General features: G+C 42.6%; 1 protein-coding gene across 5 annotated transcripts in view; it reads left to right on the plus strand.

The window, feature by feature from the left end:
- LOC125025937 (RNA-binding protein Musashi homolog Rbp6-like) overlaps nt 1–20,000 on the plus strand; it is a 153,720-nt gene that overhangs the window by 133,687 nt on the left and 33 nt on the right. For 2 of the 5 annotated variants that reach the window (XM_047614285.1, XM_047614284.1), the window contains 4 exons: nt 7,968–8,087; nt 8,357–8,484; nt 10,597–10,818; nt 11,246–20,000. The exon at nt 11,246–20,000 is cut by the window's right edge and continues 33 nt beyond it. In XM_047614285.1, coding sequence (XP_047470241.1) covers nt 8,003–8,087; nt 8,357–8,484; nt 10,597–10,818; nt 11,246–11,908 — 1,098 coding nt within the window. In that variant the 5' untranslated portion in view covers nt 7,968–8,002 and the 3' untranslated portion in view covers nt 11,909–20,000. Of the gene's footprint in view, nt 1–5,405; nt 5,784–5,834; nt 6,405–6,464; nt 6,763–7,967; nt 8,088–8,356; nt 8,485–10,596; nt 10,819–11,245 lie in introns of those variants that run through there. The other 3 variants (XM_047614287.1, XM_047614283.1, XM_047614286.1) reach the window with 3 other exon arrangements.

The raw sequence follows: 20,000 nt of genomic DNA on the forward strand, positions 1-20,000 counted from the left end.
ACCCCAGAGAAACGCCTCCCGGGTAAGAACACGTTCAAACATGCCAGTAAATCGATAGCATTAAAGATGAAAAGAATGAAAGAAAGAAAGACGGACAAAAAAGGCTAAACAAGACGACATTACGGAACCCTGACTCACCTTTTGGGGTTGGTTGACGTCGATTTTGTCCCAGCGAGCCAAGTCACTCCTGTTGATCCTGCGGGAAAGAAATAAGAAAGGTTAATGAAAGGATACTTTAGAGGAATATTTTGGTTTCATGATGGCGCGAGGAAGGTTTTTTTTTCTTTGTGATGGACAAGAGAGTAGTGATGGCGGAGTTATAGTTGCGTTTACCTATTTTATGCGTGATTTACATATTTGTATTCGCATGAGTGGATGGATGGATGGATGTATGTGTACGTTGTGTGCGCGTGTGTACACTCGTTCTGGCATTGTGTATATAGCGGTAATTAAATACATACACTCGGACACGTTTAAGCACACAAGTTCTTATTAAGCTCATCATTTCACAAAAGCGGCTCATAAAGCTGTCATAAATATCCGAGCATCTCTCGGCCTCTCATCCAGCCGCTTATGAAAATACCTTGAAGTAGATGTTGCACTCGATAGCACTTCTTCTTTAAAACGCCCCCTTTTCTTCTATCGACTCATTTGCATATTAAATCGCGGCGCTGATCCCCCCGCGGTGGGCGGCGGCACGCGCTGTAGAGTGGGTCGCCCTCGCCGCAAGACGCACCACATTAACGGCCCATTCATCGCGCCCGTGTTTGCTTCAGGAGCCGCCGGGACACAGCAAAAGCCCCGACGCATTTCTCGCTTCTCTTTTTCTCTCCACAACCAGGCGCTGAATAGGTCACGTAGATGCATTCATTTCTCTTGCTCTCCTTCTCTCTCGCTTCCTGATATTATTTCGTATACATTTTTTTTCTCAGATTAAGAAAAAAACAAAAATCTTTTCTTCGGGTTTCTTCAACAGGATTCACTTCTTTTTGTTCCTGGAATTTAGTTCTACTTAATTAGTATTTTGTATTAGAGAGCACGGCCTGGTCCTTAACATTTTACGAGACGGTAGATAATGCTACGAAAACCTTAAGGGGAAGCTGAGGAACGAATGTTATCATATCTCAGCATAGCCTTCAAAGTTTTCCCATGCTTCTGCTGAGGGGGAAACTTCGGCAAACTTTTCCTATGAAAGCGGACACCAAGCTTTGGCCATACGAGGGGAAAGTACTGTCTTCTCCCTCCCGTAAGCTTACCTCTGAAACAAGCTTTACCGGGACTAAAAGTATGAGGAAAGTAATAAAAGCTTCGACTGTGGCCATGAAAGCAGGAAAATTATTCGAGACCTTATAGCCTATGTTTGTAAGGGTCACAATGCTAGGGTGATATTTGCCGCGTCTCCCCCGCTTGTTTACTAACATTACGATGTCGTTTAAGGGAATAATCTCCCTCTACTTCCAAAAATAATCATGGGACTCGGAGGAGGCGAACACACACACACACACAGAGAGAGAGAGAGAGAGAGAGAGAGAGAGAGAGAGAGAGAGAGAGAGAGAGAGAGAGAGAGAGAGAGAGAGAGAGAGAGAGAGAGAGAGAGAGAGAGAGAGAGAAGAGAAAAGAAGGAATCAATCAGGTCAGAGCTCACACATCGTAGATAGAAAGAAGAAGAAGAAAAAAATTATCCAAGTAAGGAAAATAAAAGGTAATAAATATACCTTCCATCCTAAAGGACCCATTCGAAGCGCCCGGTGAAACAACAAACCGGAAGAGGAAAGGGGAAGGAGGGGGAAATGAGGGGACGAGGAGAGGGGATCGAGACAGCTGTACCGGAAGTTGGAGTGGATGGCGGAAGGTGAAAGGGATAAAATAAAGGAGAGGCAAAAGGTAAAGAGGAAAGCCGTATCGTAGCAACAGAGACGGAAGGATCGACAATAAAGAGGGAGGAATAGAGGAACTGAAATAAGTCACGTGGAGCTGTTGACAGCCTGGAACTTTGGAGAGAGACAGACAGACAGACAGACAGACAGACAGAGACAGAGATAGATATCGAAGCAGAGAGCAAGAAAGAGAGAGAGAAAGCGGCTGCAAGAGAGGAAGATGCCGCCACTAAAGACTTTGATCCCAACAATGTTTTTATGGTTTGTTTTGATGCTCTGGCATAGCGCTCACTCGCCCTGTTTTTTACCACGCGTCGAGATGTTGCAACGCGTAGCTGTTGCAAAGCTGAAGGTGCTATGCCTTGTGAAGAAGACCTTCCAGCATTATACGTGGCGCGCAAGCCTGATCTATACACATCCTGCTAATTAACTCGGAATCTTTTTGAAAAGCACAATATCTCCGAAGTTGATGGCGACTCAAAGGATTATAAATGTGACATTCCAGATGCTGATGAAACCCCATGTTTTATTCCTAATTTAATTCAGACTATCACTTAACTCCTTTTCGTCTTGTTCGAAGCACAACAACAAGAGACAGTTGCCAGCTTGTAAAAAAAAAGGAAATTGTTCAATCTGAACAGAAAAAACGGAAACTTACGGGAAACCGCTCCTAAGTGATATTGATGATGAACTAAGCATATCCATTAAGGTCTTGAGGCGCGTGCATTAGAGGTAATTATTCAGCAGAATTTGTTTAAGGACATTAGCCATGCCCCTTGAGAATCTTCTTTCTCTTTCTGCGCCCTAGATCGATAACAAGGAGACGGGAGGAAGAGAGAGAGAGAGAGAGAGAGAGAGAGAGAGAGAGAGAGAGAGAGACAGACAGACAGACAGACAGACAGACAGACAGACAGACAGACAGACTGACAGACAGACAGATAGACAAACATAGACAAAGAAAGATAGTGAAAAGAAACAGAAAGAAAGAACAAGAAAGACCATATATGCATAAATAACTACGTAAGTAAGTAAGTAAACGAGTAAGCGGTTTCGTGCGTGTGTAGGTCCTCACTCCCCCCCCCCCCTCCTTCTCCTTCCTAGTTAGGCTCAGGAATCGAGGACTAGGGAAGGTAGGCAGGCGGTCGGGAGGTCGGCTGGGCGGTTCTCGTAATAAATCTGACTCGGCTTTGATCTTCGCTGATCGTGGGTTGTGTGTAAACCCGGGAAAAGGGGGCAGAGGGAGCGAAGAGCGCGTTGGTCATGTTGCTGTTATTATTGTTATTACTGTTATTATTATTTTTGTATTTTTGTTAAAGTTATTACGCTTATCATGATTATTAATATGATGATTATGATTGTTAGTATGATTATTTCGAAAAAACAAAACAAAGCACGCGCGTCTTTCTATTAATATATTTATTATTATTGGCATTATTACTCTTACCATTACTAGTATCACACCGGACAATATTCTTCATCTGTTGACTTTTCGGATTACTTTTATGCGGACGTTCTCACCCCCCCCCCACAACCCCCATCCCCCACCCCTTTTGTATCCTCCTCCTCCGAGAAATCATCTTCTTCCTTCATCATCTCCCCGACGGTTCATTTTCATTTTTTTCTCTCTGTTTTTCTCTCAATCATTTTGGGGGGGATGGAGGGGAGGGGGGGGTGCCAAAGTGTCTTCTCCAACTCGCGTCATTTGCGGGGGACAAAACGATGACGTCACTGACACCCCGCGAAATACCTCTTGGTGCGGATCGTAACAGCTGATCCTCGCAATGGGGATGAATCAGTTGTTGTCGCCCTCGCCATGTGGAGGAGGGTGAGGGGAGAGGGGAGAAAGAGGGGAGAAGAGGGTAGAGAGAGGGACGGGGAGAAAGGGGAGAGATGGGAGGAGGGAGGAGGGAGGGAAGAGAGGGGGGGGGGAGAAGAGGGTAGAGGGTGGGAGGAGGAGGGTAGAGGGAGGGAGGAGGAGGGGATAGAGAGGGAGGAAGAGGTGAACAGATGAGAGAGGAGACTTGAAGAGGAGGGGAGAATCGGGAGGAGAGGATAGGAGGAAACCAGAATTGAGATGGAAGAAGAGAGATAGAAAAAAGAGACAGAGAGATTGGAAATGCCTTTTGTTTGTCATTGCGGATGACGAATCTCACAGCTCCTCCGCCATGACAGTGAAGCCGCGATGAGGTCTTTGTGTCGCCGAATGACTAGTTAGGCCTAAACTCTCGCATTTCATTCGGCGACGAGGGCGAAAATTACTCTCGATTCCCTCGCGCTCTCTCTCCTGACGCTGCCCGCTACAGATAAATGAGGAAAATGCGTTGTGTGTGTGGGCCCTTTCTTATTGTGCGTGCGTGCGTGCGTTCCCTCGCGTTTAAAGGCTTCCTCTTGACTATGTATGTGCATTGCCTCCTCCCTTACGTGCTTACGCTCTCCCGTGATGTTGCTCTGAATTTGGAATTTTATGAAGCAAAGATGTGCATGCTTGTGAATACACTACGTACATGCAGTTTGTGTATATATTATATTATGAATATTTACTGTAAGTAATAATAATAATATTAATGATAATGATAATGTAATATCCCTTGCTGGCAAATGGTTAGCCTTTTTAATGATTCGAACGCTCACATACAAAACCAGGTGCCGTATACTTTAATACATTTATACAAATAATTTTGGCATTACCTCCGAATTCTATTTTCCGGCGCAGGTACAGAATTATAAATGAATTTTCATCAGCAAAACAGAACAAGAGTTTGTACTTAAATAGTAGATGATCCACATTTAATGGAAATTTCGTGTCGGTTCCCGTCGAAAAAAAAAAAGTATAATAGTTCAGATTCAAAATCATAGCATCAAACATGGAAAGGCGTTAAAACCTATTATATTTAACAGGATTTATTATACAGTCGGACATTTTAGCTCTGGAAGGAACACGCAAAAAAAGGAATATTGGCATGTGTTGTCTTCATGTATTTCTTTCTACGTTTTATCTGTCTCTCCGATTTAAGTGAGAGAGAGAGATACGGAGAGAGAGAAAGAGAGAGCGAGAGAGAGAGAGAGAGAGAGAGAGAGAGAGAGAGAGAGAGAGAGAGAGAGAGAGAGAGAGAGAGAGAGAGAGAGAGAGACAGAGAAACAGAGAAACAGAGACAGAGACAGAGACAGAGACAGAGACAGAGACAGACAGACAGACAGAGACAGAGACAGACAGAGAGCGGAAGCCAGAGGAGAGAAGGAAGGATTCTATAGAGAGGGTCGGAAGAAAGGATTATCGAATCGACTTAGGATTAAGCGCAGGGGGAAGTCCTACTTAGGGTTCACGAGGGGGGGGGGATGCGAAGTAAGGGCACGGGGGAGGGGGAGGTGAGGAGACGAGGGGGGTGCTTGGGGAAGGCGAAGCTAAAAAAAATTATGTACAGCCCGTCATATTTACAACGGGAGCTAAACAGAGAGAGAGAGAGAAAGAAAGAGAAAAAGAGCGAAAGAGAAAGAGAGAGAAAGAAAGAAAGAAAGAAAGAAAGAAAGAAAGTAAGTAAGTAAGTAATAGTGAGTCGGCCGTAATAATTATGTTAATATCATTTAAAGATGTGTATATTTTAATACATTAAAATGATGTAGTACGCATGCGACCTCGATAGAAGTATTTCAGCGAGTGGGGGAGATCTCTCGAGAGTGAAACATAAAAAAAAAACAAGTAATATCAGCGTTTAGGTCTTTTGGGGCGCCTCCCTTATCTTTTTATCAGAATAATCGCCAGCGGCGGTACACATTACCGATAAGAAATGTTATCAGTTCCCCAATGTATGGTGAAATAAGCTGCCTCGTCAGTATGTGGAGGTTCGCTGAAGGTGTGACGCGCGTGCTTTGTTTTTTTCGAAAATATTTAACCTGCTAGGAAGGAAAGTGAGTATTAGTGTTAAATTAGTATTGTCATTTCGAATCACGTGGATTTCATGAGTTGTGCGACTCTTTGAAGATCGAAAATTAGCTGAAGAAATGCTTTTCCTAATTGCTCTCGATAATTTGTGGAGAGGCATTCGAGTGTGCTGATATAACCGGATTACTTGAAGGTTTTGCTAAATGTCACTGAACAGACTGAGAAAGTCCAACTCATCGCATTGCTGATATTCGACGCAACTTATTTAAACAATACGACCACGCAAAGAATTAACAAACAAAATATTCAAATATTCGTACCTTGCCCTAACACAACTAACTCGTTATTCCTATAAAAATACCAAAAAGACTTAAATCTATCGAAACCATCACGGAAAAAACCCTGAAAACTATGAAAGGAATGAAACTCAAACAAAACCAAATAATTAAGTAAAACAAAAATAAAATAAAAAATACCCACCTTTTGTCACACTCGAACGCTTCTTCTCGCGCATGAGGTCGGGAAAAAAAGTCGAAAAATGGACCGGACGAAAATCTATGCCGGAGCCCCTGCTATCCAGCTCTACACAGGCGCTAATGTCTACAGGAGCCCTCGGGGACCCGCGGCTGCTGCTTGTGCAACTGCTTGTATGTATATTTACGGGGAAATAAGGGAAATAGGGATGGAACCAAACCCGAACCGCGTCTTGCATTGTTGACTTAGAGAAAACGCGAAGATAAACAATAGAAATACGGGGATAAAGGGGGAATAGCAGAATGTTAAGAATAGGGAGAAGGAAAAACAAAACAAAAACATAAACCAAAAGGCTCTCCCTCCCCCCAAAAAAGCCCCACAAGTTGCTTTTTTCCCGGGGATGTTGGAAGGCTTCCCCCAGGGTTTAAAACCGAGGCTTCGCCCTCACGCCCCGTCATTCACGGCTCAATCGCCTCGCTGCTCGGACTAAACGCGACTCGGATTGCTCTAGGCCTTTACCTTGTCGTACTTGTGAGTTTTCCCGTCTGTTGGGTCTGGTTTTTTTTTAGTGCAATTGTGAATGATTGAAAGAAACAGAAGAAAAAACGTAACACTAGGGTGGTGTTGGGGGGGTAGTAGGACAGAGGAGAATGATCACTTTCCGGCCGTCGGGATATTAGGGTTTTCCTGTGTTTTTTTTTGTTTTTAATTATTATTATTATTTTTTTTTTTAATCTTATTTTTTAAACTGATTGTGAAAGGGAAGAATGTGAGGACGTGGCCTTATGAGGTCTATGCTAAAGTGAACTTTAATGTGATGAAGGGAATGTTGAGTCGATGATTGCAACACAACTTTGTATGGTTATTACTCTTACTATTTTATTTGTATATGTTGTTATGGCTGACTAAGTGTTTCCAAAGGCTGAAAGTGTTGTATATTCAATGTCATTTGTTCAAAGTGTTTTACAAGAACCATAGGTTTGTGCAAATATTATTTCTCAGAAAAAAAAAATTATTGTAGTAATGCAAGGTCCCTAAAAGTAAACAATAAGCCAAAGTGATTTATAAATTCGAGAAACGGCTCTCACAGTAAGATTATAAAAACTCAGAAAAATAAAAGGGAAGGGAAAGAGAAAGATAAAAAGATAGGAAGAGAAAGAGAAAGATATAAAGATAGGAAGAGAAAGAGAAAGATATAAAGATAGGAAGAGAAAGATAAAGAAAGGAAGAGAAAGATTAAAAGATGGGAGGAGAAAGATTGAAAGATGGGAGGAGAAAGATAAAGATAAGAGATAGGAAGAGAATGAGAAGGGAGGTACTTACTGGACATCAGTCTTCTCAAAAAGGGCATAGAGGCAGAATGCACTCACGCCCACTGTGGCAATGCCCATGATGCCAACCAAGGGAAGGACCTGAAATAAATGAGAAATCGAAATTAAACTTGGGCAGCTGTGTCGCAGTCATTTGAGACTTTATATGTTTGTTTATTTTTTTTATGTGTGTGTGTGTGCTATATGATTTAGTTGCAGAATGATACGGAAAAAAAATAATGATTATGAGAGCATAGAAGACAATACATAAACAAAATATAAAGAGTAATACAATAATAATGTGTGTATTATTTAGATATCGCACTCTCGAACTAGACGAATACAAGAATGAAAACAACAATGATGAATTATCCTACACTCACTAAAGAGAATGTAATGGTATTAATGTGTAATTTTCCTTTCCAGCTGGGAGTATTGGTCTGGTCAAAACTGACCGTAAGATGGACGGCGTATCAGCAGAACAACACATGAATGGTTCATCGGGAGCTTCACAGGGTGGCTCTTCGGGACGCTCTTCACCCTCAGGTAAGGAGAGCCAGGGTTTCTTACTCTTGCCTGTATTGGTATTCCTCCTAGCTTTTTGTTTTTAACGATGGTTTGTTGATTTTTTTTTTATTATTATTATTTTTTATATTTGTTTCTTATATTTGTCTGTTAGTGTCGTATTGTAAAATTGCATTGAATATTTTTAGTTATAGACCGATCTATCTTTTTGCTTCTTAGAACTTAATTAAGCTTTAGAATTGCTTGTATATTGCACCATATTTTATTTGTTGTTGTTTTACTCTTAACAGATCCTGCCCCAAACAAGATGTTTGTAGGTGGTCTCTCATGGCAAACTACACCTGAAAAGCTGAGGGAATACTTTGGTGCCTATGGAACTGTACGAGATGTTCTCATTATGAAAGATCCAGTCACACAGGTAAAAAAAAAAAATTATTTTCTGTCTCTTCAAAGATACTTTTAAGATATATTTTCCATGTTTCATTTTGAAATGTGAAAAGGGAGACATGTTTATTGAACAGTCAAGTATATGATGTTCTCTGATGTACTAAATAACAAAAGCCAGAGATTATTGTTAGCAGTCTTGTTATATTACATTTTATTAAATTTGTTCACTTTAATTTTGTTAACATTAATTTAGCTCTATTTCCCCTTTTGCTTGTTTCTTTATCATCACTGACAAAAGAAAAAAGTTAGTTAAAAAATCGGAATGGCCATGTCCTCAGATTTACTCAAAACTTGAAACCCCCCAAATACAGATATTATATGCTTGTTATTATTGGTTTAAAATGTGACTTTGATACATTTTTACTGTAACCAAGATTGACTATTGGTACAACAACCTTTCAGTATTCTTTCCTTTTTTTTTATTTTTTATGTTATATTTGTTATCAGAGTTGCAAATATTGGTTTTACCAGAAGAAAAAAAAAAAATCCATTGACCTAAAGGGAGATAATGCTCTCTTGTGTTCTCATATTATAATTATTTTGGTTTTACTTATTTTTTATTTTTTGTTTATTTTCTCACAATAAGTTAGGACTATTCAAGAACAGGATGACAGTATGATCTCAAAGTTAGTCAACTGTCTGTTGATAAGCTCAAGAGCACATGATGTGGAGTATAGGAAAGAAGCCTTTTGATGTTCTGTGCATGAGTAAGAGTGTCTGAAACCTTACACATGCTGGAGCCCCAGTGAGCTTTGACCAAATCTCATTAGGTGTAAAAGAATTGAGGTTCCCCAGGTTGGAAGCCAATTAGTGGCTTGCGCTGGCAGTTGTCATTTCCAAAAAGATTTTAGGTATATGATTTAAAAATGTATGATCTTGTGGGAGACTGTTCTTGTACTTGATTTACTTAATGTTTAAAAAAAAAAAAAAAAAGCATATTGCTTCATGAGTCATGAATAATAGCCAAGATAACACTATAACTTATTATTGACTCTCAGATTAATCTTTGTGAAGGAAGTCAAAGATGGGAGAAGCCGGGTAAGAGGTGAGACCCTAGTTTGAACTCGGCATTGTTGCCATTGGTCGATGTTGACTTGGAATTATTTTAATTATTACTATTATTATTATTACTATTATTATTATTTTCTTTTGTCGCACAGTCTCACAAGTTATGTAATGGAAGTGGTGTGTTTTGGGCAGTCTTGTGGAGTATTTTGTGAGAGGGTTTGATTATGTGTAGAACGGTGCAACCTATGTATAGAAAATCTAATAATGTACAATGCAAAGGATATGACTCCACCACTGGCTTGGCGGGAAGATGATTATGGGTCATGGCTGCTGTGTATGGTTTCCCGGCCATTTTTGTCAAGTTGTTGTAAGACTTCAGAATCTCTATGGCAGATATTCTGATACCTGGCGAGAACTTGAAATGTGGCATGGCATGAACATAATCATCTAATCGACGATCCACAGAAATGTAGTAGATCTTATTAACTAGATGATTTTCTAGCCAGATTGTAGTGTTATTACTGTTGCTGAGATTTTCTTTTTTTTTTTCATAATTTTTTTATTATTTGTTTTAAGTACTGCTGGTTAAGGATAAGCTACCTTTGGCTGACGTTGGGGCATTCTGTGACATGTAAGCCTTCTACCACACACGTTACAACACGTTTGGTACTGGTAGTGTTGGTGGGAATAAGAGGCAATATCTTGCATTTAGTTTGTGTAATCTGGAGTAGTACAAAAATGTTTATATAGTAATTCAAAACCTTTTTATAGACCTCAAGTATGACATGGATCTAATAATTTTTAGGCTCGAAAAAAAAGACTTAAGAATGACTAAACTTGTGTATGAATTAGTTTTTTGCCCCCAAATGTATCTCACTGGAATGCACATATTGATACACCAAATTGGAGGTTGTTTACCAAAAAAAAAAAAAAAAAAAAAAAAAAAAATCCTTTTCTGATCTTGTCATGAAAAAAGAAAGAAAAAAAAGAGAAAAAAAAAGAATGATGTATGGAATAAATAAAGACAAATTCTTCCATACAACACACTCATCGTAAACATTCATGCACTTTGCAGAGGAGTCGAGGCTTTGGATTCATCACTTTTGGAGATGCCAGCAGTGTGGAGAAGGTGATTGCTGTGCCTAACCATGTCCTTGACGGCAAGAAGATCGACCCCAAGCATGCCACGCCCAAGAACAAGGGTCGGACAAACCGCACCAAGAAGATCTTTGTGGGTGGTGTGAGTCAGGAGACGAGTGCTGATGAAGTCAAGGCTTATTTCTCGACCTTTGGAAAGGTTCGTATTTCTTTGCCCCTCCATGTCGGCTTAATTCATGCTATTTTATTTTAGGTTTTTGTTGTTTTATTTTGATAAAGGTTAGAATTATTGTGCCCAGATATATGGTGCTATGTTTTGTTGTCATTATTATTTATTTTTTCTTATTTTGCTTATGATTGTTGTTGTTATTATTTTCTATCATAATATTATGATATTATTTTATTATTTTGATCATTATTATTTTTATAATTCTTATTACAATTCTTATTATTAATACCGTTGATACTAAGAACTTTGTAAAGAATTATGGAAATTGTAATGTGATCTCAAAGAATTATAGAACTTGTTTTATATTTTATCTTAGGTACAGCTAGCTGTAACTTAAACTTCAAGTAGTATACACTAAGTATGGACTTAAAAAGCTAAATAAATATATCTTTTACAGGTTGAGGAGGCAGTCATGCTTATGGACAACCAGACTAAACGGCACCGTGGATTTGGCTTTGTCACATTTGAATGTGAAGACGTTGTGGAACGTGTATGTGACATCCACTTCCACACTATCAAGAACAAGAAGGTTGAGTGCAAGAAGGCTCAGCCCAAGGAAGCTGTACAGGCAGCCTCACTTCTCTCCAAGAGGTTGTTGGTCACACAGACTGGTCTTGCCAATCCTGTAGTGAGTGCTCAGTCAGCCCATATTCAGGCTGCTGCTGCTGCTGCTGCAGCTGCACAAGCTGCAGCTCTTAGTGGCTATGGAAAGCTTATGGGTGGGGGTTCCTATCCTCCTTTGTCAGCCTACCGCTACACACCCTATCCTCTTCCTTCCGCAGCACTTCCCTCTGGAGCTCCTCCTTCAGCCGCAGCAGCAGCTGCAGCTGCCGCTGCCGGTATTCCTACTCAAGGATTGACTGCTGTCTCTGCTGCGGCTGCTCCCTCCCTTGCCAATCAGGCTGTATTCTCCTCCCCAGCCACACAAACCCTGCCCACTCTCTCAACACACGCAGGTCTTACCACCCCGTACCAGGGTTATTCGCTTACCAATGTTGATATGAGCTCCTTCCAAGGGGTGGACTGGAGTGCCATGTATGGTGTGGGTATGTATGCTTAGTCACGTAAACATCACTCCCTCACGTCCACCCACCTGAATTAGTGTAACCCTTCCCACCCACCGTCCTCAGTTCAGCTTCCATTTTACCCACATGATCATACACTACGCCTCTCCCTTACTCTTTCCTCACCTTCAGATTCATTACTGTGCCCTCACATTGAGTCCAGTCCGCCCATTATGCCGCTGTGAGCTCTCCCTTGCACCAGATATTCTCAGCCTCAGGGAATTGTGCATAATTATAAGTTGTCCTTCATGCACCCTTTGATCTCTTACTTCAAAAATTTCTCAGATGAGTTTCCATAAGCTCCCTGCCCCATGTCCAGTACAGCTTTGTTTTGTGCCGTATCTTATTATAGTGGCCTTCCCAGCCTATTGCGATGACCGAGTGCCATACCGGAACCTTGGTACAGGACTGGACTCACAGTGACCTGGTCTCTGGTACTTCCACCCCCACGTAGATCTCTACAGTACTTAGTATTATGTCTCTCTAGGCAGTGTCATCACTGCCCAACACTTAGTCCATGTACTTAAGGCATTTTTCTCAAACATGAAGTTTTTGTTTATTTATTTTTGTTAGTAATGTGCGCGTGTGTTTATAAGGTTTTAAGTGTCAGTGCTAAGCATAACTTGCCCAGGCCAAGCTTGAACACTAAAGGCACTTGGACCTGCTCAATGTGAACAAAGGAAGATGTAAATATTTGTGTAAGGATAAGTGTTCCAGGCTGTATAAGTGGACTTGGCACACACCACCAATGGGACACTGCCCAAGTCTTGCCATGTCAAGTGTTGTCCGAGCTTCTGACAGGGGGAGCCTCTATGGCCTCACCCCTCCCTTGCAGTACAAGAACGGGCAATAGATTTTTTTCGTGCAGCCAAATGCATTTTTTTTTTTTTTGAAGGATTTGCATGACACGGGATCAAGATTTTAGATTTCAGTTACTGTTAAGGTCACAAGAGTGTTTGTGATGTGGGCCTAAGAGCCCCATCATTATCTTGTTAAAAGAGTCAGTGGAGTTGGTCCCCTGCTGGCTACATTCCACACTGGTCAGTGACATTGGCCGCCACAAGTCAGTTTGGGCAGCTGGGACTAGCTTACTATAGCAAGTGCGTAGTAATAAGTGCGGAGCAATACTCAGTGTGCGTTGCGTTTGCTTCTCAAGTCTTCTCTGTGAAACACATAACACCTCAGTGGTACTTAGTGTGTTACACCTCATGTAACGTGTACCTTGTTCCTCAACCTGAACCTACTTCCAATCATACTGAACACCCCTTCTTGTCCCTGTTCCCCCTCCTACCCCCTACCCCCCCACCACCTAAGCCTACCAGCCATGTGTACCATGATGGACCATCTCTGCAGCAGTGAATTGCACTCGAACAGTACACAGTGTGGTGCACATGGCAACGCTTACCTTTACAGCCATGAGAGCGTCGTGTGGTGCACATGGGGACCTCGGAGGCCTGGTATAGAGGTTGCCTCGGTGACGTAAGTATCTGAGACGAGCTCTCGACACCACGCCGCCTATTGCCACCAAGCGGCAACCACGGTAACAACCATCTCTGGCATGCCACGTATCCATTAATATCCTTCTAGGCCTGTCTAGGAAGTCTGGTACCAACGTAGGCAGCATAACATTTTTATACTTTTTTGCACCACATTGGAATGACCAGCAAAACCATGTAGGCCTTTTATAAATTTACTTCTATTGTACAACACTGATCTCTGTTTTCATGTTTCCGCATAGGCCTAGAGTCAGCCAATAGCTTAGAGTGTAATGTAAATAGCTTTATGTGTGGTGGATTACATACAAGGATTCCATTTGAATGGATATAAGGCCATTGTTTGTTAGATATGGAAACTTGGTAGACTAAATGTCTGGGATACAGTGTTATTTTTTCTGAGATTGTGGCTGTTGTTAGAGCTAATGAGCTCTGAATGCCTAGACTGTCCTCTCCACCTGCCTCTGTAACCCCGTGTGTGTCGGCAATGGAACGGGAGGGATACCCACCCAATCTGTTCATAGGGATTTTAGGGACCCAGCGTGTTCTATTCTTCAGAATTTTGGGAATTGAATATTTATGATTGATGTACCAAAGAGTTCTTGTTACATCATGGGTATTTTTATTCATACTCTGGTACCCAGTAAATCATTGTTATGAGTGTATAATGATTAAAAAAAAAAAAAAGAAAAAAAGTTTATTTTCAAAACAAAACTTTCATTTTACCTCCTTTTTTTTTGTGTAGTCAGAGTTCATGACTTTTTTTTTTTACAGTTTTGCCATGAATGGATGTTGGGGCTTTAAAACTTCATAGTTTTAATACTTCTAGAAAGTGAATGGTCTGTTAGAGTAAAAACAGATCAGTATGTATAACCATAGTATTGCTGGTAGTCCCGGGTGGGGTAACCCTCCTGTTCTCCCCTGGATTTGGATGGGCAACTTGAACTGTAGATGGATAATATAACCATGTCTATCTGTCTACCCTGTCAAGCCACTATCCATCCTAGGGTATCAAGACCCCCTCCCCCCTCCCATGTATCATCTACACTGTAATTTCACCATTTTGTACTGTTTATGATGTTGACCCGATGCTCTTGGATCAGCGCCACCACTGGTATGTCAAGTCAGAAGTAGATTTGGGTCTCCTTTTTATATCCCAATATTTGAGAATTATTCAGCTCATAGATTGTAGCAGAGTCAGCCTTTTGTATTGCCACTTAAATTATTGTGCCAGAGTTCGCTTGAGTCTTTTTCTGCTGTCCTCAGCACTGAAACTCTTTAAGGAGCTTTGGCACTCAACCATGTATGTCTGTGAGCTGAATTTTTTATTATTATTATTTTTGCCTCCTCTCCTCTGGGGTTTGTTCACTAGCATAGCAACTCATCTTTAGCCTAAACCACCAGTAGTTTCGATGAATAATGTTTCTTCATTCTTCTGTTGAATGTGCCACTCTTTGAATCTTATTCATTTTACTATGGATCTAACTTCAACGTTGCTAGCCAAGCACTGTCTATCCAATAGATTCAAGTCGCTCCAATTTTTTTACCCGTAGCCCTGTCTTATACCTGTTTGTGTACTTAAATGGGGTGTGTAAAAAGACAGACATTTCAAATCTAGTCATACCAGATGTGATGCTTAGCTATCTTTGTTTTTTTTTTTTAATTTTTCAAGTAGATTTTTTGCATTTAAATGATAGTTTGTCTTAGATATCTGTGGATGTCCCGTAGAATTTTGGCTAGCAGTGCAGCATTTTCTACGTGTGATTTGCAGTTATGAGCTTTCTGCTATATTTCGCTTAGGCTCATTTGCCTCTGCACTGTAGAGAGTGGAATGAGCCTTACGTAAGATATGCTTAGTGCTCTTAACTGTTTCCAGGCACGTACACTCCCCTGCGGACCAGAAGATTTCACACACAAAGAAAAGAATATTTGAATCCGCAGTTGTATAGTTTGTATAGCCTCCAGCATATCTGAGGCGTTTCATGAGAGATTCTCAAGTGATGATTAATCTAGTTCACCTGTGATATCAGCAGCCAAGTCTTCCCATGTAGTAGGTCATGCGTTTGGCTTTTCTTGTAGTTCGCAAGTGAGGTTGACAGGAGTGCACTGGCTACTGGGGAAATCTGGCTGCCATGTCTCAGTTTTTTTAAGGATAGTGACATGGGTGGTAGATAGTGCGATGGTTACCAGTATCTTTATTTCCTTTTTTTTCTAGTTTTTTTTTTTTTTTTTTTTTTTTTTTTTTTTTTTTTTTTTTTTGCTCCCAAGAGGTGCTAGTAGTGCTACACAGGGCCGAGTTTGAGGAGCCCATTTGCGGACCAAATAAATCAGAAGAAGCAATAAGTGTTATTATTTTTTCACAAAGGGAATGAATAAACTTATGATGAAAGGGAAATTAGTATTTTTGCACTCGTTAATCAAACCCTTTTGCTCAATCACCCCTGTGCTCGGTGTGGGAGGCCCCCTGAAGAGCCCGGCAGAGATGAGTTGGTTTTGCTCCCCTGTCCTAGGGAGCCCCAGAGGAGACCAGTAAACTCTTTACGACAAAGTGTAAACAGGATTAACCGATTTTGCACGACTAGGCGAAGCATCACACATTGCTTGACCCGGTTTTTCTAGGAAGGATCACTATATCTCTCCCCCTCCCTTTGACCCCCCAACACTAAAAGACGAATCATAAAAGCTTCCAGACAAGGTTGGGAAAACAAAGAATAACAAAACCTAAAAGTGTAAAGAGTTAACCAAAGATATGCACAGCCAGTGAGGGAGCGTCTGAACCCAACAGCAAAAGGGTATATGTGGTGGTGTGGTGGTGGTGGTGGTTTCCCTAAGTTGCTACAGCGCGATGGTGATGTTCGAAAAGAAAAAGACGGACAGACTGAAACTCATTTAACCTCAAGTAGGGTGAACCACGGCTTATGTAAAGGTAATATTTTTATGTTCTGTGTTGTCTAGTTGTGGAGAGAGCATTTATAAGTTTTCGAAGTCATTTTTTGCCTTAAGTGGGCTGGATGTGTTAGATGTTTTAAGCTCTCTCTTACTGTTGTGTAAATTTGCAGCTAAGAGTACTCCGTGTTAACTGGTGTAGATGTTTGCGCAAGTCCAGTTTTGCTACTTATTTTAAAGGCATTATGATCACATTAGATTTTAAGGGGTTTTGATGAACGGATAAAAAATATTGAATAAGTCCTGAAGATGCTTATTTTAGCAGGACGTTCCAAGCGAGTGTGTGGGCAGGCCGCACCCTTTGTAGGTTAGGTTGGGGCAGCTATGCTAGGGAAGGCAACTGTACAGGACCTTAGGTATGCCTCACACTCCCCAAAATATACATATATATATATTATACATATATAGATATATAAAGCATGTAGTTTAGTATTGCATATTTGAAAGGTGCAGTTGCCTGTCTGGACGGCGGTGTACTACATTGTGCCATAGTCTATTTTGGGGTAAATTTTCATGATGGAGGGAATAATTATTGTGTCCATGGACCAAGTAAACGCACTTTATTCTATACTTAATAAGAATATAGTTTGTTGTGCTAGCATTAGCCAGTCAGTAAGTCAGTAGCAGAAAATCAGCTGTGTTTTGAGCTTTTTTACTTAAGCTGACCCCCTCCCCATGAGTCTTCCCGCGTGGGGTTCATACCGATACACATGTCTGTCAGGAGAGCACAGGCTCTGGCCGGTAAGGAGACACAACGCACTCCAGCAGAAAAGGGGAGTTTCGTTCCAACTCTTTCTCCCTTGACCTTTCTCTCCATCTCGCTCTCGTTCTCATTCCTTTCCGCGCATTTCTAATCTCTGTCTCGGCAGTCTCCCTCCCTCCCTCTCCCCTCCTCCCCCCCGATAATTTAGGGTTTTCTGAAATCTCAAGTGCCAAAGTGAGAACGCCGCCGCACCAATTTTGATCACCATCCGCGTCTGTCATTTTTATGTGTGTAGGAAGGAGCGTCGAGGCTATACACACGACCCGCTGGCAGCCACCCTGCGTCCTCTTGGCTTCCTCTCCTACAACCCCCTTCCCCTTCCGCCCCCCCCCCCCCCCCCCACATTCACACGCCTTCCCCTCACTCCTCCCCTCCGACAGTCAATATCCACCGGAGCTAATATTTTCCAGGTCGTCACCAATGAAACGTTTATTTTTTTTATTTATTTATTGTTTTTTTTTGGGGGGAGGGGGGTGTCAAAAATGAAAGAGTGGATGGAAGGGATAGGGAAGGAGAAAGGGGAGGAGAGACAAGAAGAGAAAGAGAAGGAAAGGAAGGGGGAAGGGAGGGAGTGGGGAGGACAGAACAGAACGGGGATGAGAGGTGGCCAGTGTCGTTGTACAAATTATAATGTTAGTAAGCTACAGCCAAGGGAGTCATTTGTGTGCTCCACCACACCACCACAGTCGCTGCGGAGAACCCGTGAGCCAGGCAACTATGTTTATAAGTGTGTTTACTTAGATGTATACAGGATTACCACCACGCGAAGCAATAAGTGTCTAAACCTTCTATTTTTGTACATAAGACTGAACAGTAATGATATAAAAAGAAGTCAGTAATAAAAGTGACATATTTTCAAAACCAATGCCCAGAGTGTATCTATTATTATATTAGAACATCGTGTCATCCACATTTGATTCTAAAATAGTACACACAGGACCTGTTATATGATACTGGAAAAAAATAAAATATATATATCTATACAATGATCAGAAGAAGGAAGAGGTCTGAGAATAACCCAAAATATTGAACTATATAAGGTAATTTATTTCGCTTCTAATGTGACTTTGGTTTTAGAATATCTTCCTCTGCTTTTGTGTTTGGCATTGGACCCTCTCCTGTGGTTTGCTCTTTTGGATTATTACATAGTGTGCCCAAGTTACCTTTGCTAAGGGTGACCTATTTTCTTGTATGTACTTGACTGTGTTGTAGTATAGTGGTATCTATATTGTATACCGACCAAGGCTGTAGTGTGGTAGAGAGGACTCCTGTGCGGGCGTCACCATAGCCCACGCCCGCGCGCCCGTGTCGCCAGGTGCACGGGCGTGGATGGTGACGCGATGCGCAGCGGCTGAGGGACCCAGGCACGCGGCCCGCCTCCTGTGACGTAGCTATGGCGTCACTTCTTGCTCCCAGCAGCCAGGCCGGCCTTGCATGTGTAAGCTTCCCTGAGTCCAGTGAACCAGGGAATCATATCTTTTTCTTGCTGTGGTAATGTACTGAATGTGCTAGATTGTCTACCATTTTTTGGATTTCTTTGTAAATGAACCTTAAAGTGAAGCTTTCGCAGAGTTGAAGCTAACTTCCGTTTTGTTTCGACGGTTGCACGTGGAGGCGAGTCAGCGTGCCGCTGCAATGAGTCCATGCTGAACCAGCTTGTGCAATCGTCGACACAAAATCAAGTTGTACTTACGTGAAAGTTGCGCTTGAGAAACACATGTGGACATAAGAAACACAGGACTGTCTTGTGTTACTGCCAAGAGATACACAGCCGACACTGACATACACATACACCTACCAGGATTATATAAACACTAGCCGTACGGTTGATCTTATGTAGGGTCAACCTCAAGAATTGGGGTTGACCTTTGCTCTAGCCCCCTTCCCCCCCTCTCTCGAGTCCACCGTGCTCGTTCCACCACCACCGCCCCCCATCGCCGCCGCCGCCGCCGCCGCCATCATCCCCACCGCCATCCTGCTGCACCGTCAGCCACTCCTACCGCCTCCTTTAATCCTTGCGCCACACTTACGAGTGGACGCGATTACAAACACAAGGAAGTGGTGGATGGCGGGCGGCGGGCCTCGTCCACTCCGCCGCTCCACCGCCCTCCTCCACACCCTCCCTCGTCCGTCACCCCAGGACACGACACCCGCGCCCTCGCCTCCATTACACCTCGCTTTGTCTGTGTGTGTGTATATGTACGTGGGGGCGTGGTGGCCGTGGGTTGGCTGTGGTGCGTGGGTGGTGGTGGCGCGGGCGGCGGGGGCGGCGGCGGGGGCGACGACGGCGGCGGCGACGGGCGCGGGGCAAGTGGTGGTGGCGGCGTGGTGGTCCTGGTAGTGGGGGCCGGATGAGGGCTGGCTGGCGTATGTGACTTAGCAAAGTGGTAATGTAGGTATACAGCTGTACTGTAGTCGTGTCTGAGCTGTAGGTTTGGTATTGTAGCCGACCTAGCATCATAGTGCTCGTCCGACGCCGCCTCTGTACAGGACCTTATAGTCACCTGGCCGCAGCCGCAGCCGCAGCCCGCAGGCACCCCGCCCTCCGCCCGCCCGCCCGCCCGCCCATGTAGTCAGTGTTCACCCTCCTTAACCCAGGCCCGAGACGGGGGCCAGCGCCCCTCCTCCACGGGGCTCACACTTAACCTGGTAATGATGTAGAGTAAACGCGACACAGATTGTCCCTCAAGGGTCAGCTGGGCTTAACGAGGGTGGACTGCCTTGTTTACTGGACCTTACATGTGGAGTTCCGCAGAGGAACTCCACCTAGAAAGTTATTTATTTTTGTTTGTTTCCATAAAGAATAAGTTTTATTTTAGTTTGGAGGCGGGTTGCTGGCTCGCGGGCAGCTGAGACTTTGTGAGCATTGCACAGTGTAGTTTGTAC

Source organism: Penaeus chinensis, chromosome 5 (assembly GCF_019202785.1).
Source record: "Penaeus chinensis breed Huanghai No. 1 chromosome 5, ASM1920278v2, whole genome shotgun sequence".
NCBI classification, from domain to species: Eukaryota; Metazoa; Arthropoda; class Malacostraca; order Decapoda; family Penaeidae; genus Penaeus; species Penaeus chinensis.